Raw genomic sequence first — 22,888 nt, forward strand, 5'->3', positions numbered from 1 at the left:
TTCCGGCCACAGGCCTTTTATAATATAGATAATCAAATATGTAATATATCATATATAAACATAAATAACTACATATTTTATATATTATTTATAGTCCTAATGTGGACTGTTGGGATGGTCCTGGTAGGAATATAAACTATTCTGATGAGGAAAATAAACTATTTTGATGAGGAAAATAAAGTATTCTTTGCCTGAATGAACGGTGTTAACTCTAAGGATGAAACATCAAAATCTAGGTGTTCTAACAACTATCTTCTAATCTTGTGTTCTGGAACATATTCTATTTTCAAGAAAAAATTAAAAGTATTACCAAAGTTTGCCTCACTAGGGATAAAGCAACACAAAACCAAAAACAAGGGAAAATCTCTTCCCGTGCCACTCTCCCACTCATTACACATTAAAAAGTTTCACAAAAACTGATCAAAGTTAGGGAGTAGTGACTGGAGGCCTCAGAGAAATACAAATTTTACTTCACTGCTGCTATGGCTTGGATATACCTCCACAACTTTGCAAATTAAAAAAGAAAATTCCTCATATGGCCCCACTTCTTGAAGAGAAAGGCCAAATAAGTCATCTGCATAATCCTTCCCACCAGAATGTCTGTGGTGGCAGGTGAGGATGCAGACAGCCCTGGGGAAAGAAAGAGAGGGGCCAGGCTTCGAGGGACTCCTGACTCGGCCTTCAGCAGCAATCACTGAGGAATTACAACCCTGACTAAATGGACTAAAACACACCCATGAAAAATGAGAGGGATCAGTCTGGGTCCCTTTCAAATATTAAGTTCTTGGTCCCTCATTTGAAGACCTGAAGGAAAGAAGAAGACTGTACACACCCACTTTTGACTATTCAAAGAGGGATTTTGAAGTGAGCCAGCGGTTATCACCCGTTTAATCTTTCCTCCTTCCTGTTTTTACTTACTTTCCCATAGGACTTTGTCCCTAAGCTACGCTTCTCTATCCTTTTCTTCCGTGGGGTCTCCCATGCGTCTATAGCAGGGGTGGGCAAACTTTTTGACTCGAGGGCCACAATGGGTTCTTAAACTGGACCGGAGAGCCGGAACAAAAGCATGGATGGAGTGTTTGTGTGAACTAATATAAATTCAAAGTAAACATCATTACATAAAAGGGTACGGTCTTTTTTTTTTTTTAGTTTTATTCATTTCAAACGGGCCGGATCCGGCCCGCGGGCCGTACTTTACCCACGGCTGGTCTATAGGCTGCTGTTGAATGCAAATACAGACGTGGAGGTTCTGGAAAGGTAAGAGAACAAAACTCTTGGTGCTCAAGAGTCTGTCGTCTTGTTTGGGACTTTAGCTTTTTCCCTTTCCTCCAGGACTTTGACAATGTATTATAACGACAACAGAAAGATACCTAAATTTATTGAGAGCTCACTGTGCTAAATGCTTCCATGTGCTATCGCAACCCCATGAAGTAGACACTATTATTTATATTCCCTTTTTAATATGAAGAAACTGTGGCCCAGTAGGTCACAGGCTATTGGATGTTATCCTTTCCCTTAAAAAACTGTACCATTTGAAAGGCTCTTAAATAATAATGAAGAGTGTACTGTAAGCTCTGCAATGGGAGGGACACTGTCTTAGTTTTCCACTCTGGGCATCAGTAGGCACCCAGTAAATAATTGTAAAATGAATGAATAAAAGCACTGGATGGGATGTTTTGATTAGCTAACTCTCTCTCTAATTGGCCATTCAAGAGAAAGGAGTCCTACTGCACCTTCATCTTAACGTCCTCACTGATATTATGGCGAACACTCCCCTCCAGCCCCTAATCTCCCATCCCCTAGTTTTTTATTTCCTTTCAGGAGGTAATCCTACTGCACCTTCATCTTAACGTCCTCACTGCAGCCCCTAAGCTCCCATCCCCTAGTTTTTTATTTCCTTTCAGGAGGTACTGACACGCCTTAAAGTCTCCCAGTGCAATAGTCAGCCATGCTGCCACAGCGAGCTTTTCCGAGGCAGCTTGTTCAAGGCTGCCAGGCTGGCAGACACAGCTCAGATTGCAATGTGTGGGATAAATTAGCCTCCATGGAAACTCAGTAGTTCCTAGCTACTAAGTCCCCAGTCTCCTCCCTACTTGGGTGACACAAGTCTGTCCTTTGAAATATTCCCCTTTTAAACTCAGATGTGGTTTTATGACACTGGTGGGAGACTGCTCTGAATCTACAGAGCAAATGGAAACTGCCTATGACGTTTGGCTCACGGGAAAAACTCACCTTTGCTCAAAAGCCCCCCTAATGAGGAGCTCTCGTTTTATGGGGCAGCTGGGAGCTTTCTACAGCCAGTTCTCTAAACACTCCCTTGTGTGCCCCTCAGTCTTTCCCTGTTAATGCTGGAGCCTTACAAAGGGCAAACTGTTCAAAGCCCCGCTCGACAGCAAACGAGCGCTAGTGACACAAACCAGACCCCACTGACGTTGGTCTGTGTGAAAAGACCTGACAACGGACAAGCTCAACAAGACAGAGGCCTGGGCAGCAACGTGCCACAACAGTGTGCAGAAGTGACAGGGCGACCAGATGTCCCATCTCCTCTCGACGTGTACTGAGACCAGAAGGAAAAGAGGGCTGTCTCGCAAGAACTTTCTAAGCTAGCGGATACCAATTCCCATTGCTGTCTTCACATGGGCGAAGGGGTATACATTCTACTCCATATTCCAGTGAGAACATCCAGTTGAGATTTCATATAGCTGTGATTCTACAGAGCAAATGGAAACTGCCTATCCATATATTAAAACCCAGAGCCTACAAATGAACCTGCGTGTTAGAAAGACAATGAAGAGGGACAGACAGGAGAACACAATGAATTAGGATATCAAGAGGATATACAGCCCTGGCTGGTGTGCTCAATTGTTAGAGAGACAGCCCGTGCACCAAAGGGTTGCAGGTTCGATCCCTGGCCCCAGTCTGGGTTCATGCAGGAGGCAACCAATCGATGTTGTTCTCTCTCTCCCTCCCTTCCTTCCCGCTCTTTCTCCCTCCTTTCCTCCCTCCCACTTTCTAAAAATCAATGGAAAAATACCTTGGGTGCTGGCTCTAGCCTCAACCTAAGATGTATGTTTTTTCTGTAAAAATATTTTAACAAAAAATAAAAATAAAAAGAGGATATACAGACATTTGCACTCTCATTCATTCCCTACCTCAAGAGTTAATTTTCATTAAAGGAAGATGAGTTGAAGACTTTGAGGAAATTCTTAACTGAGGAAAGACTTTCTAGAGTTGAGTAGAATTAACAAATACAGATAAGAACAGATTCTGCCAAGCATCTTTTCTCCCTCCTTTCCAAAAATCTGTGTCCAGAAGTAGGAGCGTGTGTAAGCTGAGTAAGCGACTCCGATTTGAGCTTCTCATTGCCTTGGCAGGTGCCCTGTCAGGAGCGATGGCTGAGAAGCCAGTGCTGGGAGCGGGGCTGTTTACGTCTCTGTGGCTTTCCCTCTTGAGTTTTTCCTCAGTGCTTTGCACGGGCAGGCGGTGACCGGCTGCCCTACAGATGAGACTGACAGAAAGGGCCAGTCATGAACTGTTCAAGGTCTTCATGCAAAGCAGTAAGAAGGTCTCTGGCGTGGCCTCCGAATGCCATTCCTGCCACCTGAAGAACTCTTGTTTCCTGAAGGGTTTTCTAAGTCATTGCTCCAGAGGCTCTGGGCTGTTGTCAAAGTCAAAGTAATCTGGCCTGGTAATCCCTTCTTGTATGGCCCATTTGGTTACCGACCTCATCTCTCAGTCTTAGCGCCTTGGTAACCTCACTATTAAGAACAAACGATGCAGGATTATCCAACACAAAGCGCGGGCCTGTCAGGGTCAGTGAGATGGGAGCATCTGCAGTCCCATCTGGGCGGCCACTTAGGCTTTCCCAGTGCTCCCGTGAGGAATTTATGAGAACATAATGCACTTGCTTCCCAAATGGCTCTGGGTCTTCTCTCTCCTGTCTAGTTCCAGTGCAGACCAAAGCCCGAGTTTGATTTGGTTCCCTGTCAAGGAAGAATGCTCTGAATTCCCTTGGTGATACGCTGGTGACACATGCAACCCAGCTGACAGGGACCTCGGCAGGTCTGAGTGAGGAGCCCTGACCAGCCAAGATGAGGCAAGCTCTCAGCACTACATCAAACAGCTCTGACTTCCCATATAGAGTAGTGACTGCTTCAGACCATCCCATCTCTTTTCCCAGCATCAAAACTTAGCTCTGTGCCCGACGGATGAACCAACAAAACAGGTGGGTGCCTGTACAGAGCCAGGAAGCCTTGGGGTTGGCTGGGCCCTGGTGTCCTTACCAGGCAGTTACCCCAGACTCGGGGAACAGCAGCATGGACTGGGGAACTCAACCATGTGATCCTCTCTCTTTTAATAGGGTCATTTAAAAGCAAAAGGACAGCACTGAAGACAGATGTGGGAACATCTGAAACATGACATGAGAAAGCTTGTGAGGGGCAATTTAAGTGCAGGCAGCAGGGGAAGTGAAGGGAGATTGGCAGGCCTCAATTAGGCCAGAGTCAGGTGATGAAAATAGCAGGCCAAGCTTTCTTTCTCGCTTCAGAAACTTAGAAGTAACTTTACTCCTTTTCTACACATTGAGAAAGAGAAGGCTGGCCTTGCTGGACAGTTTCCAAGCTAGCACATCTGATGTCCTTGGAGTTCTTGAGGACCTAAGGCACCAAGATAAAAAAGATTTGGTGCAAGAGAGGTGGTCCACCTTGGACAATCAAAATAGGTTTTGGACATCTTAGTGCCTAGTGGCCTAAAGGTAAAGAGCTCTTACTTTGTTTTCACTCCTTCTTTTGTCCAGGTGCAATTTAAATGGCATGTCTGTCACATTCTAAATCAGTATGAGAAAGTGGGGGCCCTTAAGAATAAAAAAGATAAATTAGGAAAAGGGGAGACAAAAATCCCTATCTTTTCAAGACCGGTGGGGGGCAGGTATATATATATTTTTAATTAAGAAAAAATTGGGCCTGGCTGGTGTGGCTCAGTGGTTGAGCACTGACCCATGAACCAAGAGGTTGCTAGTTCAATTCCTGGTCAGGGCACATGCCCAGGTTGTGGGCTCGATCCCTGGAGGCATGCAGGAGCAGCATATGGATGATGTTTCTCATCAATGTTTCTATCTCTCTCCTTTCCTCTCTTTCTAAAAATCAATAAAAACATATTTTTCAAAAAAAGAAAAAATTGGGGAAGGGAATTTCACCACAACATAATCACCTTTCCAAAAAACTATTTTGCCAATGCACAATCCGTTTAAATAAATACATATTTTATACATGTGGTAACCAGAGCATCCTTATAATTTGCATTAGGCTTTTTCACAGAACACAGGCATTTTATACTTTATCCAGAGCCTTCATAATTACTTTTAATGGTTGCATACTAATTTCATCCTGCTGAGATGTCGTGTATATAACCAGTCTCGTGGGCGTACCCTCTGGGCTGGCTGGGAGTAGCACTTTTCGATGACCAGGCCCCCAGGAGAGCTGCTTGGGAGCTCACGGTCAGCACCTCTATGCTCATTAAGTGATGTCCTACAGTCTTCAAGGTCAGGCCTAGACGTCAGTGCCCGTCCCCTGAGAATGAGCACCACGCTCAGCGATAAGCCAGGCAAGCTGTCCCGTTTTACACATCACCTCCAGGCACCTCCTGGGGGACATGGAACCTGGGTGCCGTAGTACAACCCAGCATTAGACACAGGAGGGCTGCACAGCCCCGAAATGTCAAAGCACTCGATTTGTGCAACCCAGGGGCCTGTCAGAGGTGTGCTGTAAAAATGATGAATGGCTGTCACATCTCCAAGGCTCTGGCTGATTTAGGGAGCTATTGGCAGGCACATCACTCCCAGCATGTCAGCCAGTTAATTACTTCCAACTTTATCTTTCTTGTCAACACTTCTTGACAAATTGGCCATTATCTTTTTATTCTACAACAATGAGCTCTGCTCCTTTTCTGGTGATGCCTGGAGGTTTCTCTCCTCCTGGCCTTTTCTTCACATCCAGAGTGAAATGAAGAGCTCTGAGAGATGATTAGAAAGAAGCTGCCAGGAAAAGGAGGGAGAAAAGGAACAAAAGGGAGAGGGCTGACAGATTGAATCCAAAGCTTATTTTCAACTACCTTGACTCAAAGCAGTTGATACTTTGGGTAAAATCCTGATTTCTTGGCTTCTCAAAGTCCAAGAGCTCTGACTCAGTCTATTATGTGGATGAAGTTGGGAAACAAAAATGAAATGAGCTGGCATCTAGTGACCTGGCAGCTTCGAACTCTCCACATTTAACTGTATAAGCAGATGTGAGCTGGCCTTTTTACTCCATTAAGGAGTTAGGCGGCATTGTAAAAACACTGATCCCCATTCTGGGATCGGGGGAAAAAATGTGCCTACTCCTTGGTAAGGAAAAGCTGACAGAAGAGGACTGGATTGTCAACATTCCGAGCCAATGAGATGTCCAAAAGAATTTGAGGAGACCAATATGTCACCACTGATCATTGCTTTGTCACCGGAACAAACTGTTAGAGGGTGCCATGGGGCAGAACCCAGCACCTATATTTCATCAGTTCTGACACACACTTTTTTCACACTTGAACGTCTCTGCAATCATGATGCAGCGCACAATTCAAGGTTTCAGAGCACTGTGACACTGTTTAGTTGTCAGCAGTTTGCCCCCACCCCCACCGTGTAGTGATACATAAAGTAAACAGCAGCAGCAGCTTCTGAGTCACCATTAGTGGTCCTAAGGCTCGAGGGGTTCCTGAGGATGAGCCAGATGCAGTGGAAGCGCAGAGGGTTACCACTGAACTACAGCAAGCTCCTCCCTGTAGAATGGGCTGGGGCTGCAATCGAGGACCCTCTGCCCTCTTGGTCAACTTGAGGAGAAACCCTAGGACCATCCCCTCTGTACAGCTCCTCATGCAGGACCAGCTTCCTGCACTGAAGAGAGCCTTCCTTAGGGTTTATAAGACGCTCTACAAATGCAAGCTATTGTACAGTGACCCTGCAGGAAGTCTTCAGAATAACCAGATAAATTACACTCTATTGGTGACAGGCGACAGACCTGACCTCTGGGGTGTGGCTGGCTGTGAAAAGGCGTTACAGAAACGATGGGGCTACAAAGAAAGACACAACCTGTGCTTGTGCTCTGGCTACACTGGGCTTCCTGCACTCGCCCACTCTTTGCTGCTTGGAGCTTTGCTACAAGGAGTACAGGTTCCTAGAGGCACAATGGCACTTTTGAAGTCAGCATGAGCCCAGAGGTTTGGAATGTGTTTTTACCGAGAAGTGAGGAGCTTTGAGCAAATCCTTACCCTTCTGGACCGTGTGTTTTTTCTTCCAGCAGAGGTGCAGGGAAAAAATGAGACAGTGTACCTTTTCTGGAAGCCAGGAAACAACTGTAAAAGCAGGACTCATACTTCCAAGCAACACAATAGACACCTTGGGAACATGTGTTCAGAATTAAGACACAGAGCGGTTTTGTTCATCCATCTAGGCCTCTCCTGAAGACCGTAAAGCCCAGTCACCTCTGCCATTAATTGGCTGCTCAGGCACAACTGGCTCAAATCCTCCAACATTCTTAAAGAATTACAGGCCACTTTCCCGTTAGTGCTGTCTAAGTCAGGGCAGCAGAGGTGCAGCCTGAAGGGAAGCTCTGCAGGCAGCTGGGCCCCAGCTCGTCATCTTGTCCTGCCCCATCCCCATCCCCGACAGGGTCCTATCTCTGGTTAACAGTGATGGTCTACAATTACAATGTAATGGGCCTTTGATGCCCACAAGATTTGTTAGGTTCGTGGATATAATACGGGGAATACAGCTACCAGAGACATGGCTGTTTTTATTGGGACATGTTATTTTCTTTTTTCTGTCTTCAACATTAGCAGCTGCATGTGGCCCCTTGGCAGTGATGAAGGTTACTGATAGGCCCATGCAGGCTGAAGTGAGTAGGTATGCCATTTACACAGGCCTCCAGAATCAACAGGAGAGGGACAAAACCCTACCCACTGCTCTGTGGTCCTCTCGCTGATTTTCACAGGTAAAGAAAGAGGGGTGAGACACAAATTGATGGTTTTCAGGGATACAAAGGGATCAATGCTAATAAAAGGGTAATATACTAATTAGACCAGGAGACCTTCTGGACAAAGCCATGGTGGCAGGGCCGAGGCAGAGGCGGTTAGGGGTGATCAGGCCAGGAGGGGAGGGCAGTTGGGGGCGAGTAGGCCAGCAGTGGGGAGCAGTTGGGAGTGATCAGGCCAGCAGGGGGGGCAGTTGGGAGCAAGCAGGCCAAGGCCAGCAGGCAGAGTGGTTAGGAGCGATCAGGCAGGCAGGCAGGTGAGCAGGTGAGCAGTTAGGAGCCAGTGGTCCCGGATTTCGAGAGGTTTGTCCAACTGCCGGTTTAGGCCCAATCCCACGGCAGTCGGACATCCCCTGAGGGGTCCTAGATTGGAGAGGGTGCAGGCCAGGCTGAGGGACATCCCCGCCTCATGCATGAATTTTGTCCACCAGGCCACTAGTTATACTATAAGGATGCTACCTCAAGTTATTGATTAAAAAAGATCTCAACTCTTCCAGTTCTCACTTTGATTCTTTAACTACGACCTATGAAAAAAACAAACAAAAAAACTATGATCTATGGAAGAAAAATGGACTTAAAGCAGGAGAGCATGTAGTACCCTACAATGAAGACCTTACCATAAAACACTGGCCATGGAGAGAGATGCTAAGTCTCCATAACAGATGTTCATTTAGAGCAGTGGTTCTCAACCTTGGCTGCACATTAAAATCACCTGGGAATCTTTTTAAAATCCTGATTTCTGGGCCTCATCCTCCGGAAATTCTGTTTCTTTGTTACTAATGTTGTGGCCCCACCCCATAACAAAGAAACAGAATTTCCGGAGGATGAGGCCCAGAAATCAGGATTTTTAAAAGATTCCCAGGTGATTCTAATGTGCAGCCAAGGTTGAGAACCACTGATTTAGAGGGACAGAACCTGCTGCTGGGAATTCAGTCTTTCATCTGACATGTTCCAATTAAGTATCTCTTGCCTTCAGCTTTGTGCTAAGTGCCAGATGCTAGAGCAGCCGTGGGCAAACTACTGCCCGCGGGCAGCATCCGGCCCGTTTGAAATGAATAAAACTAAAAAAAAAAAAAAGACCGTACCCTTTTATGTAATGATGTTTACTTTGAATTTATATTAGTTCACACAAACACTCCATCCATGCTTTTGTTCCGGCCCTCCGGTCCAGTTTAAGAACCCATTGTGGCCCTCGAGTCAAAAAGTTTGCCCACCCCTGTGCTAGAGCTACTGTGATGGTCTTCGCTTTCACAGAGCTTACAGGTGGATGAAGTAGATGTACAAAAACCAAACTGCAGTAGGTGCTGTGGAGGTAAATACCACAGAGAAAACAGAGTGCTTAGACACTTAGTTAAATTCGGGTGGGCAGGGGAGGCTTTTCTGATCAGATGATAACCACATACCTAAAAAATAATACTTATTATTTGCTGGACACTGACCATGTGTCAGATACTATTCTACTGGTGTTTTATGTACACCATCTATTTTTGAAGAAACTTCCTAGTTGCAGTACAACACACACATATACAGGAAAGTATACACGGTGTACAGCTGGGTAAGTTATCACACAAAGTGAAGAAACCCTTGGAACTACCATCCAGACCAAGAAACAGAACACAACACATGGCCAGCATCCCAGAAGCACCCGAGCCTTCTCCCAACCACAGCTCCTTCCTCATGCCCAGCGGTAACAACTATCTGACTTCTGACACAATGGCTGAGCTCTGCCAGGGTTTGACTTGATTTAAACGCTCAATTATGTTTGTGTGACGCAGCCATGTTGCTGCATGCCACAGTAGTTTTTACTATTGCTGAACAGTATTTCACTGTATGAATAGACCACAATTTACCTATTTTTTTGTTGATGGCCATTTAGGTTAGATTGTTGTCAGTATTTGGCTATTGTGTGTGGTGTTCCTACAAACGTTCTCGCACGTGTCTTTGGCGCATTTACATTTCCGTTGGGAATATTCCTGGAAGTGGAATTGCTGGGTTACAGGGTATGTTCGGCTTTCGATGACACTGACACGTTGCTCTCCAAAGTGGTTTCACCAATTTACATTCCCACCGAATATATGAAAATCCCAATTGCTCCACGTCTTTGCCAGCACTTGGTATTTTCAGTGTTTCCCACTTCAGCCATTTTGATTGGTACGTAGTGGCATTTTATAGTTTTAATTTGACTTTCTATAATGACTAAGGAGCTTGACCAGTTTTTCAGGCACTTATTGGTCTTTTGGGTGTTCCCTTTTATGAGTGCCTGTTCACATCTGGCCACCTTTAAAAAATTAATGAGTTCTATGTATACTTTGGATACAATATACACAGATGTATGTATTGGAGATATCTTATTGCCTTTTCACTCTCTCCATGGTGTCTTCTAATGCACACAAATAACTACTTTTACTGCATGTTTTACTTTGTGGTTAGTGTTTTTAATATCTTGTTTAAGAAATCTTTGCTCATCCCAAAATGCTGAAGATAACTCCTATGTTATCTTCCAGAAGCTTCAGTTTTACCTTTCACATTTAGAGTTTAAATCTCCTCTGGACTTGAAGTTTTGTGTGTGGTGTGATGTAAGGGTCAGAGCCTCCCCCACAAGCCCCTATGAGGCTAACTCACCCAGCAGCGCTTACTGAAGACTGTCCTTTCCTCACTGTTCTGTGGTGCTATGTTGTCATAAATCAGGTGTCCACATATGTGTGGGATGTTTAATTCTGTTCCACTTATCTATGAGCCTATCCTTGTGCCATTTTGATTGGTACATAGCTTAATTACTGTAGCTTTATGATAAATTTGATTTCTAGTAGTGTAATTCCTCTAGTTTCACTTTTCTTATTCAAAAATGCCTTAGCTATTTTTAATCCTTTGCTTTATTTAACTTAATCCTCACAAAAATCCTGTGAGGTGAAGTAGTTATTTTTATTTCCATTTCGCAGAGAAATTATGTAATTTAATTTGCCCAGAGTCACAGAACTATCAAGTTATATCTGGGATTAGATATAACTATCAAATTAAATCAGGGATTAGAACCCAGATTTGTTTGATTCTTACCCAAGCATTTAAAGCCCTTCATATACCATTTCTTTAAGCCTCAAGCCAGCTGACTCCTTCAGGGCATTTAATATGAATGCTTTACAATTTTAAGAAATTCAATGTTCTAAGCCACCCATATCCAGTTAAAAATCTTATTTGGCAGTGACAAAAGCCACTTTCCTGGTAAGACTCAGGAAAACAAAGCAGCAAGAGGTAAAAGCTTCTTGGATTTCTCCATAGCCCTCTGTCTCCAGAATAACAATCACACTCCTCACGTGGACTCATGCAGTCCCTCGGGCCTGGCTCCCCTCCACCTCTCCAGCCTGAACTACCCGAGCCCTCTGCCTCCGGACTCTTCAGCATGCTCACTACCTGCATTCTCCAAGTAAGCCAAGGTCTTTCACATGGCTGCCTAGAGTGCCCCTGCCCACTTCCCTTGGGAGGCCTTCCCGAAGCTCATCTTGATTGAACAATCCTCCTCTGTGTCCCCTCTCCTAGCATGTCACACTGTCCTAAAGTTCGGCTGTCTGCTTCTCCAACTGGACTGCGAGGCACTTGAGGCTGGACTGGTGCTGCAGCTTGCATCCTGGCTAACAGAACAGGTGTTTGCTACAAAGTCCTGAGAGAGATCTGAGATTGACTGTTGTGCTAGGTGCTCTAATTAAATAATCGGCTCCAGGAGGAGGCCTGAGAGAAATGGTTTCTAAGACATCCAGGTTGTCCTCTTTGGTAGAAGTGGCAAACTAGAAGGTTTGGGGAACAGATGGAAATAGCTTCTGTGATGGACTTGGGCTGTCAGTGAGACAGAAGTAGGACTGAGTGATAGAAGGGTGACTCATGAAGAGACTTCAGAAGTAAAATATTCCCATGAAGTACACTAACAGCAAGGCAGGTTCTTCTAAGATGTATCTTTTCAATAAACAGGGAGTCTGATTCTGAGGGCAGCTGTTTCTCTCCCTCACCAATTTGTTTGTTTGTTAATTGTCTCCAAGGATTTTTTCCATTAATTTTTTAGAGAGAGAGGAAGGAAGGGGGAGGAACAGAGAATTGAACCCTCGACCCTTTGGTCGACGCTCTATCCACTGAGCCAACCTGGCTAGGGCTCCCTCACCGATTTTGAAAGCGATGGTGTAAGAGTAGGCAGGGGCAGGGATTCTTTAGAAAAGAAGCCTTTCTCTCCAATGGGGGCATTTTCAAGAAAATGAGACATGACAGTCCCATTTGGAGGAGAGACCTCCGCTAGGCCCTTCCCAGCAGTTGCCCTCGGGCTGCTTGAATGCTGCCAGGCCTCAGTGCCAGCCAAGGCTGTGCAGCCCGGACTGTGGTCGGTGGGAACTTCCAAGCTAAGTAAAAGCTCACTGGCTCTTCTCATTAAGAATATACGCTTTCTTTTCAAAGCCAGCTTTCCCTGGGAGCACCAAGCTGATCCCTTTCACCACCAGCAAAATGGAGAAAAGGAAAAACTCTAAGGTATCCAACCCAGGTTCTCCATATTTTTCCAGTTAATTCCCATTTTTAGAGAAGGGAGTGAAAGCCTCTGAGAGAAGGAAGTGCTCTGGTCTCATATTCTTCCTGGTTTTCTCTATGGGCTTAGCTGTACTCAAACAACGGCTTACTTTGCCTTCTTTCAGAAATTCAGAATTTAGGACATCGAAGGGTTGTGGATGTTCTGGAGCAGGGGTCCTCAAACTACGGCCCGCGGGCCACATGCGGCCCGCCGAAAACATTTATCCGGCCCGCCGGGTGATTTTGCCGCCGCTGTATGCATAGGAATTTTTTCATAGTTTTTTTAAAAACTATAGTCCGACCCTCCAATGGTCTGAGGGACAGTGAACTGGCCCCCTGTTTAAAAAGTTTGAGGACCCCTGTTCTGGAGGGTAGATCATCTCCTGGCACGGGGAATACTCTTAATTGGCTATTTTATTCAAAAATTGGGGGTAGGGGGTGTTACTGACATTTGGGCAGCTTAGGCGAGTTAAGAAAATCTTCAAATAAGAAAAGCCTGTTTCCAACTTATGCCTTATGTTAGAAATAAGTTTCCAGAAAAGACATGTCAGAGCGTAGGCACTCATGCTAAATGCCAGAGCTTGTGAGCCAAACTCCCTCCTACCTTTCCTAGAAAGGACTGCCTACATGGGTTGCAAATATGAACGACTGGTTCATTTTCTGCCCAGATATGAACACCTACTCACAACATTTTCCTGTTTAGTGGGGGAAACAGCTACCGGGAAGAAGAAACAAAAAGCTGACTGGGAATCCATAAAGCTCCACTGGTCCATGATGGTTCCCCTACACTCCGCTACACGGGAGCTCCAAGGGTCATGACTGTATGGCGCATACCACGTCCGTGGCACACGATTGAGCTCAGTGTCATTTGAAGGCTAGCAGACTATCTTGAAGATCCTCTTGGAGTTCAGCAGACCCTGTGTCAGATGCTGGCAGTTGGGATCAGACTCAAGTTAGTGAAATGAACTCCATGGAGCTGAGACTGCAGAGCCCAGCTGGGCTAGACATTTGCAAGAAGAGATCTGGGACCAGTTGACAGTGCCAATTGTAAACAGCATCTTTTGGGCTGAACGGTAACTTGCTATAAGGTGCCAGCAACATCCTCACCCTTTAGCAGGCAAAGGAGACAACGTGAGAAAACAAACCCTGATCCACGTCATCCTCTACTGCTTTTTTATTTTGAGAAAAAAAAATTGTTTGGTAACTCCAGCTGCCTGGACAGAAATGACTTTCTGAGAAGCTAGAAGCCCTGACCGGAAAGGACTCTGGGGGGTCATGGCAGGGAAGGAAAGTTGTCAGGGGTCGGCTTGGCTTGTGTGTGAAGGACCCGGGCCGAGCAGCAGCAGACCAGGAACTGCCTCAGTGGCGCCATAACTTGGAAAGCGAAAGAGTATGTTCCAAAGACAGGGTTACTGTTTAAGGACAAAGGGAGCTTTGTATACATTCTTAGTGAAAACCTCATTTTAAGGATTTATGGTTGCTAAAATCCCAGGTTTTTTCCATTTGTTTTCAAAGGAAGAGTGCCCTTCAAATATAGTACGTGAAAAATTACAATATCCCTATTTTCAGGGATATATAGAGAATAATTTCAGATTTGCACCATATGGCACAGGAAGAGGAAAATGAGACTAGAGCTATGGCTTTATTCGGTGATGGGGATTCTTTTCTCTATGATTTAATATATTTTCCAAGTATGAACCCATGGGCCAAGGATTCTCTGTTCTGCCTGAAGACCAATGGAAATGTGGGTGACCAATTACTCTTGAGTTTTCATCCCTGCTGTCACCTCTGACATCTCCTTGCTAAAGTCAAGTGTGAGAAGCCCGCTCTGTTGAAGGAGAAAGTATGTAGAAAGAAAGATAACCGAGCAAGTCCTGTGCATACAAACTACAAAGTCATTTTTTTGCTTCCTAAGAGATTTACTCCATCTTCCTCTTTCTAGAGCTTTTCTAAGTTGTAAATGTGCAAATGTGAGATGGTGTTAGATCCAGGTCGGATGGGGGTTTTGTGAAACACTGAGTGATGACCAGAGGAAGGAAGAAGCAGGCCTGTTAAAAGCACATGCAGTAGGCCAGATCCTCCTATAAACAGCATGGATTACATTAACAGGCCTCCCCGGCTGAGTGGAATCTTATTCCCAATTCTCTTTGTCCACCTTGCGCTCACCCCAGGGTTATATAACCTTTAGAATGGAATTTGGAAATTCCCTGTCCCTGCTCTGCTTGCTGCTAGAGCTGAGCCAGTGGCTGGCAAGGGCATAATCTAATAGGCGAAACTAGAAACACACAAATTCACAGTCCTCTTGTCTGGGCCCAGAGACTGTGCCGGCAAGGAAAGAAAGACTTGCCCTGTCTCCCTCCTCCCCTTCTCTGGCCTAAGTTTACGCTGACTTCACCCAACAGGCACCTGACCCTCCCAGATGAGCTGGGAGGGGCTAAAGCGCCATGCACACGGGGTGGAGGTGCAGGCAGCAAACGATATTTAAGATGCTGAGTTTGTAGGGCATTAGGCTTGGGGAGGAAAGCTATAGGATACCCAATTAAGCTTCACTTTCAGAAGCTCAAGCTTTGACAAAGGCTAAGAAAGAGCCAGGAAAGAGAAAACAGTGGTGAGCTCATCAAGAGTGCAAGTGTGAGGTTTTAATTGCTGCAGCTTTGCAAGCCTCGGCCGGGCAGATCCAGATTTCCCCACAGGAAGAGCCTTCCTCACCCAGACCCACGAAAGATGCTGAAAAAACCTCTCTCAGCTGTGACCTGGCTCTGCATTTTCATCTTGGTCTTTGTCAGCCACCCAGTGTGGCCGCAGAAGCCCCCTAAGCGCAAGACACCTGGACAGCTCAAAGTGGCCGCCTGCTGTGAGGGGATGAAGGAGCTCAAGGCCCAAATTGCCAACCTAAGCAGCCTGCTGAGTGAACTGAGCAAGAAGCAGGAGAAGGACTGGGTCAGTGTGGTCATGCAGGTGATGGAATTGGAGAGCAACACCAAGCGTATGGAGTCGCGGCTCACGGAGGCCGAGAGCAAGTACTCTGAAATGAACAACCAGATTGACATCATGCAGCTGCAGGCAGCGCAGACAGTCACGCAGACCTCGGCAGGTAAGGAGCACGTGTCCTCACGTTTCTCACCACCTTGCCCTCAAATAGCCCAGTGTCTCCTGTCTGTACATTGCTTCTAGATAACCTGGTCGTCAGAACAATTGCGGGGGGTTCTTTGGAGGTACACTTTCTTGGGTACGTGCTACCAGCTCTATTTTCTCTTTACTAAAGGCATATGAAGTATTTATTTTGATTTCTAATGTTCTGTAAATTTACCCAGTACCTTCACAGGTCTCTTTTATTAACACAATGTCTCAGCACACTGAAGGTATGAATTACCATCTTGGAGCACAGAGAGATTACATGGCTTGCCCAAAGTCACACAGCACGTCTTAGAAAGAGGGCTCAAGTTTCCTCATTGGTCCCCTTCGTAACCCAGAGCCGACAGGCTGTACCCTCGGTTCCAAGGAAGCAGGAGTGAACACCAAAACCATAGCATCTGTTACTCTAGAAGTTCTCTCATGTCTCTAACATTATGGAATGGGCATAAATGGAATTTGGTATCATCTCTCTGCCAGCTGTCTTCTCACTGGCTCAGAATGAAGTATATGGACATGACCCAAAGCCATTTGAAAAATTCCTGTCTTCAGGAAAGGGCAGGGTCCTCAAGGTTCCTCAATTCTGATATTTCTATTTTCACCCATGATCTAAAATAAAATTCTGCCTAATAATATAGAAAATAAGAAAAGGTAATGTTGAAATTTGGATTTTTGGGAAGCAAGGGCATAATCTAATAGGCGAAACTAGAAACACTTAAGATCCAGATTTTTGTTTTCTCTTGCAAAATAACTTTTCAGCTTCTGATTAGCTTGGCTCAGACTGGTCAAGGTGAATTTATTAGAGAGAAATTTGGTTTTCCAAAATTATTAGTTATCAGGAGCATATCCTATAGATATGTCACTTCTTGCTGATATAAAAACTTTTTGGTCACACTACAAACTAAGTCAAGAACTAAGAATAGAGTAAGTCACTGGTTAGTCTCAGTTCAAATGAAATTAAGGTTAACAATTCTGTTATCGAAACCAATGTGTGTAAATCACTTTCTAAGCATGTACGTCCTGACCCTCAGTTTGGGACTAGAAAGCTATTCTTAGGCCATTTTCCAGACAAGTGAGTCCTGATTTGGTCCGTGAGATGAAATCAGACATGAAGAAGACCAGGACGGACAGATGAATCTGCCTGCCACTCCCTGCTCCTCCAAATGGGGTTTCCTCACCTCCCAGCAGGGAGTTTCATGGAGTCAAACGCAGCTCCTCAAGTTCAGGAAAGGACAGGGTCCTCAAGGCTCCCCTGCCCGACGTGCTCTGCCGTCTGTGTGCTCTTCTCGAAGGCCCAAGAGAAGCTCCAGAACACAGAGGGCAGAAGCTCTCTGGTCAGTGAGTTCCCACTCTCTACCTCCTCTCAGGGAAGCTGAACCTTCCACAATGTCTTCAACATTTGGAACAAGGAGACAAATCTGGTATAAAGCAGGAGCTCCAGGGCAGCCTGGACACATTTAAATCAGCCCAGCATGAAAGCTGGCCTGTCTAATGCTCTCACTTCCTTGTTCTAATAACTGTTCAGGGGAGGCCTCTAAGGGTGCCTCAGAGTGCACTTCCATTGTCTAGCAGTGTGAGATTAAGGCAGGGGAAAGGTAAGATTATAAATCTGTCTCCCTTAATCAGGGCCCTAGTAGCCATTACCTCTGAAAAACAACGAAACCGACCAATCAACCAAACAAACCAAGAAACAACAAAACCCCACGATACTCGTGATTACCTGGAAATAGAGGCTGGCTGTGCCAGAAGTTGGATCTATGAGAGCATGTTATGTGGCCCTCACACACTGTAGTAATCTCAGAACTCATGGTCTAGACCAGTGGTCGGCAAACTGCGGCCCCTTAAGTGTGGCTCTTCCACAAAATATCACGTGCGGGCGCGCACGTACAGTGTAATTGAAACTTCGTGGCCACACTCAAGGGGCCAAAGAGCCGCATGTGGCTCGCGAGCCGCAGTTTGCCGACCACTGGTCTAGACCTACCACAGGATCATTTATTTCACAGTAAACTTTAAACCACCTGTTTGATCGTCACACTGATGCCCTCCAGGGGATGGGCTTCCCCAGCCCTCAGTCCCAGCACCAGTGAAGCCAAAACACACCTGCTCTTGGTCTCCCACATGCAGCTACTACCTAGTTCAGAACACTTATGTAAATTCTGTGGCAGAAATTAAGTCTGTGCTTAAACTTTCGATGTCCAAGCAGCAGGAAGGCCTGGCTGCCAGGGAGCCGGGGTGTGCACGCTCACTGCTGTGGTCTGTCCCTTTTGTAGATGCCATCTATGACTGCTCGTCCCTCTACCAGAAGAACTACCGCATCTCTGGAGTGTATAAGCTTCCTCCCGATGACTTCCTGGGCAGCCCTGAGTTGGAGGTGAGGCCATCACCACCCATGCTCTACCCCTGTTCTCCTTGCCCTCAAAGGGACAGCAGGGCTAGACAGAGTCTAACCAAAGGGAAACTCAAAATAGAACAAACACCCCAGGGAACTATCCAAACACTCAAATTATGGGGAAGGAGGAATCTAGGCATCTGTTTTGCCCTTTCAAACTGTTATCAACCAAACACCAGGTTAAATAATTCTAGAACCACCACCTAACTCAGCCGTGGGCAAACTACGGCCCGCAGGCCGGATCTGGCCCGTTTGAAATGAATAAAACGAAAAAAAAAAAAAAAAAAGACCGTACCCTTTTATGTAATGATGTTTACTTTGAATTTATATTAGTTCACACAAACACTCCATCCATGCTTTTGTTCCGGACCTCAGGTCCAGTTTAAGAACCCATTGTGGCCCTCGAGTCAAAAAGTTTGCCTACCCCTGACCTAACTAGTTAAAATCTCTTGCCATGTCTTAGAGCAGCTACTCTTTGGGGAAGAGAAAAGAGAGACCATGGAGGGAGCCTATCAGAAGTACCTGGAGTTTTCCCTTCAAACTCCATGTGCACTGACCTGCCCCCATCCTAAATTTCCATAAGTCTTCCTCAGCAAACCACCCTGCCCCAGCTCGCCCACACTGGGCAGAGTTGTGTTTTAGTGCACCTGGGGGACCATGGAAATGCACACATCCCTTGGCTCTGCAGGGATGGGAAAAGGGAGGTGAAGTCCACCCCACGCTCCTGCTCCTGCCTCCGCGGGTCCCTGACCAGAGCATTCTCTCTGCTCCAGGTGTTCTGTGACATGGAGATGGCAGGTGGTGGCTGGACCATCATTCAGAGACGAAAGAGTGGCCTCGTCTCCTTCTACCGGGACTGGAAGCAGTACAAGCAGGGCTTTGGCAGCATCCGTGGGGACTTCTGGCTGGGGAATGAACACATCCACCGGCTCTCCAGACGGCCAACCCGGCTACGTGTGGAGATGGAGGTGAGCAATGACTGTACAATTCTGGGGATGACATTCCTATTCTTACTGACTTTAGGCTTGTATGTTTATTCTGATGGTTTTCCTTCAGGTTGCAGTACAGTTGAGAAAGAATAGGTTCATTCCTATTTTTCAGAAAAGTGAGGCTGCAGGTACAACAGGAAGAAGCCAGACTCAGGCCAGAGCAGAGTAATCCAACAGTCAGTGACCTGGACACAAGGTCCTCTGTGTGCAAACCTTACTGACACAGAATATAGCCTCACTATATTCTCAAATTACTCTTATGACATCTTTAAGTGGGAGACTGTAAAAACACATCTACCCCTTACGAACAAGAAAGTGAGGGGATACAGGAAGAGAGACTAATCAAGGCGTATGGTGACTCAGGAGAGCAGTTTGGTCTAGGACCCTTGTTTTCTGATTCCCAGCAGTAGAGATGTGTGGCTGCGGCTGGAGAGAGGAGTGCAGGGTGGGATGAAATGTCACCTGCCGCAGTTTTTCTCAGGCTCTGCCTCCTCTGACAGGACTGGGAAGGCAACGTGCGCTACGCTGAGTACAGCCACTTTGTTTTGGGCAATGAACTGAACAGCTATCGCCTCTTCCTGGGGAACTACAGTGGTAACGTAGGGAATGACGCCCTCATCTATCATAACAATACAGCCTTCAGCACCAAGGACAAGGACAATGACAACTGCTTAGACAAGTGCGCACAGCTCCGGAAAGGTGAGATTTGAGGGGTGGTGGGGGGAGTTCGGGTATAAGCCCCGAGTCCCACTTAAAGAGAAAGTGTGAACTATAACTGCATGGCTGATATCCTGGCTTCGGTATTTCCTTTTTATATTGGCCCCAACTGCTTAACTACTAGTCAAAAAACAACTAAACAATCCCTGCGGCCTAGCCTATCAGCCATTTCCAAGGGGAGGAGGATACACCCAGCCCACTAGCGCTGATCTGTTTCTTGTGCCAGGTGGATACTGGTACAACTGCTGCACAGATTCCAACCTCAACGGAGTCTTCTACCGCCTTGGGGAGCACAACAAGCACCTGGACGGCATCACCTGGTACGGCTGGCACGGCTCTACCTACTCCCTCAAACGAGTGGAGATGAAGATCCGCCCAGAAGACTTCCAGCCCTAAAGGAGGCCTGCTGCGGAGCAGGGCTGGAGAAATGGGAGACCAATGGAGGCTGGGCAGGGCGGAGGAGGACCGGAAGAGAGGACAGACAGGGTATGAATGGCAAATGGCTTATGAGAAAAGTCTCCAATGAGAGAGTAAGTCTTTGAGGAGCACAATACAATGATATGACCCAGGATGTTACAGTAAACGGGATGAAGCATTGGGACACAATGAATGGGTCCTGACACAGACTTCTCGGGGGGCTTGCCTGAGTGGGCTCTTGTGGCCGTGATCCCTGACATAGCAGCAGCTTCTTTTTCCACATGATTTTTCTATGAAAAAAAAAAGTTGTGAGATGACTTTATCCATTTCTAAGGTGAAATGAGGGCAGAAAACCAGTCCCTTTGCTAAAGAGAACCATATATATTGGTTCACCAAGGAGAAGACCTGGGTGTTAAAGAAAGGAATGAAAGGGGGTAATGGAAGAGAGGAGTTTCTATTTTTAAATCCAAGAAATTACCTTCAGTCTATACTTAAAAAAAAAAAAAAAAAAAAAAAGACAGTAATTGTCCTGCTGGAGGTGAGCTGACCCAGGTTGGACTTGATTGGAGGAAACTCCAGGCAATGGCCTTGCAGCTGGCCTCTGAGAGCCTCCTCTGCTTGGCCTCCATCAAGGCACAGTACTGAAGGCAGGAAGTGGGTCTGGTGGTGGCCGGGGAGCTCAGCGGGCGGTGGCGATAAGTTCCCTCATGGATGCTTGCACGACACTGCCTGAAATGATTCAGTCTAGACACTGCCTGAAATGATTCAGTCTACAGATATATCTATTTTTATTTACTCTTTAAGAAAAGAGCTTGAAGAGCTTCCTTTTTTATCTTGTCTATAAAACTGGCTGAAAAATGAAAGTAGATGGCACTATAGTTAATAACATGCTGTTTATAAGCATTTTGCTTTGTAAAAATAAAATATAAATTGTTTTAAATGTTCAAAGTTTCTTTTTTCTTCTACAATAAACTTTTAACACTTGTTCGTTTTTAAATGATCAGCATTACCACTCAGAGCATGATAAAAAGTTTAAGTGAAAACTCAGAGAACAATGAGAAAGAGACTCGGAGTTCGTTGCAGACTTCAGGAAACCATAGGAGCAGCAGGAGGCCAAAAATCAAAAGGCGAGCCTGGTCAGTGTTGCTCAGTGTTTGAGCATCGATTCATGAGCCAAGAGGTTGCTGGTTTGATTCTCGGTTGGGGGCACATGACTGGGGTTTAGGTCTCGATCCCCAGTAGGGGGCATGCAGGAGGCAGCTGATCGATGATGTCTCTCTCTCATCGATAGTTCTATCTTTCTATCCCTCTCCCATCCTCTCTCTCTAAAATCAATAAAAACATATTAAAAGAAAAGGCGAGGGACTTTTAAATAGGCAACAGTCACTAGAAGAGGTCAGATCTGGCCTACCCACCTAACTAACTCCCATGGAGGCCAATGTCATCACCTGGCTTCAAAACACTTTGCAAACTACTTTCTACTTGAGCAAACTAACACATTGAGAGAGGGAAAATATCTTTAGCCACAAGAGATGACAGTCTTGACCTTTAGGAAGTCATTTTTTCTTGCCAAAAAGAACCATTTATGGGAAGCCATGATTCCTACTCAGTATTTTTAAATATTATCAATGGTCCTTGATTGTTGAGAACCTATTAACCTCAAAAACAAGAACCTTAGTAATTTTCAAAGAAATAAACCGAACAGAAAAGTACACTGGAGTAGGGCTTCCTATGGGACAGGTATTCAAACAGAAACTTCCTAAGGCAGGCAGAGGAATCTGAGATGCTTTGCAGCCAGCATAATACTTCTAGAAAAGACAGGATAAAAAGATCAGGGGGTTAGAAGGAGATGAGAGAAGGAAGAGCCTAAGATACCTATGGCAGAAGTACTTGAGTTTCTCTCACTTCCCAATATCCCACAACTAAAACAAAACTGAGGTTCTTTGCAACAAAAGCTAAAATGAACACGTGGGACTCCTCAAACTAAAAAGCTTCTGCATAGCAAAGAAAACAATAAACTGAATAGGCAACCTACAGAATGGGAGAAAATATTTGCAACCTTAATCCCTAATAAGAGGTTAATAACTAAAATATAAAGAACTCATACAACTCAACAGCCAAAAACCAAAGGATCCAATTAAAAACCGGGCAAAGGACTGAATAGACATTTTTCCAAAGTAGACATCCAAATGGCCAATAAGCTCACCACTGATCATCAAAAACACAGCATCGCCGAAACCGGTTTGGCTCAGTGGATAGAGTGTCGGCCTGCGGACTGAAAGGTCCCAGGTTCGATTCCGGTCAAGGGCATGTACCTGGGTTGCGGGCACATCCCCAGTGGGGGTTGTGCAGGAGGCAGCTGATCGGTGTTTCTCTCTCATCGATGTTTCTAACTCTCTATCTCTCTCCCTTCCTCTCTGTAAAAAGTCAATAAAATACATTTAAAAAAAAACACACACACAAAAAAACACAGCATCACCTCACACCTCACATCTGGCAGGATGGCTATTATAAAAAAGACAAGGGATAGCAAGTATTGATGAGGATGTGAAGAAAGGGAAACCTTGTGCACTGTTGGTGGGAATGTAATTTGATACAGCCACTATGGAAAATAGTATTGAGGTTCCTCAAAAAATTAGAAATAGAAC

At 45.6% G+C, this 22,888-nt stretch overlaps 2 protein-coding genes across 2 annotated transcripts in view; one reads left to right on the plus strand and one right to left on the minus strand.

Moving 5' to 3' along the window:
• MTOR (mechanistic target of rapamycin (serine/threonine kinase)) overlaps window positions 1–22,888 on the minus strand; it is a 113,597-nt gene that overhangs the window by 47,775 nt on the left and 42,934 nt on the right. The window lies entirely within an intron of this gene.
• ANGPTL7 (angiopoietin-like 7) lies at window positions 14,879–21,175 on the plus strand. Its single transcript, XM_005873431.2, has 5 exons — window positions 14,879–15,690; window positions 17,999–18,099; window positions 18,891–19,085; window positions 19,607–19,805; window positions 20,050–21,175. Exons 1-5 carry the CDS (start codon window positions 15,321–15,323, stop codon window positions 20,217–20,219), a joined length of 1,035 nt encoding a protein of 344 aa, XP_005873493.1. The 5' UTR covers window positions 14,879–15,320; the 3' UTR covers window positions 20,220–21,175.

The sequence above is a fragment of the Myotis brandtii genome, unplaced genomic scaffold (genome assembly GCF_000412655.1).
Source record: "Myotis brandtii unplaced genomic scaffold, ASM41265v1 scaffold410, whole genome shotgun sequence".
Lineage (NCBI taxonomy): Eukaryota > Metazoa > Chordata > Mammalia > Chiroptera > Vespertilionidae > Myotis > Myotis brandtii.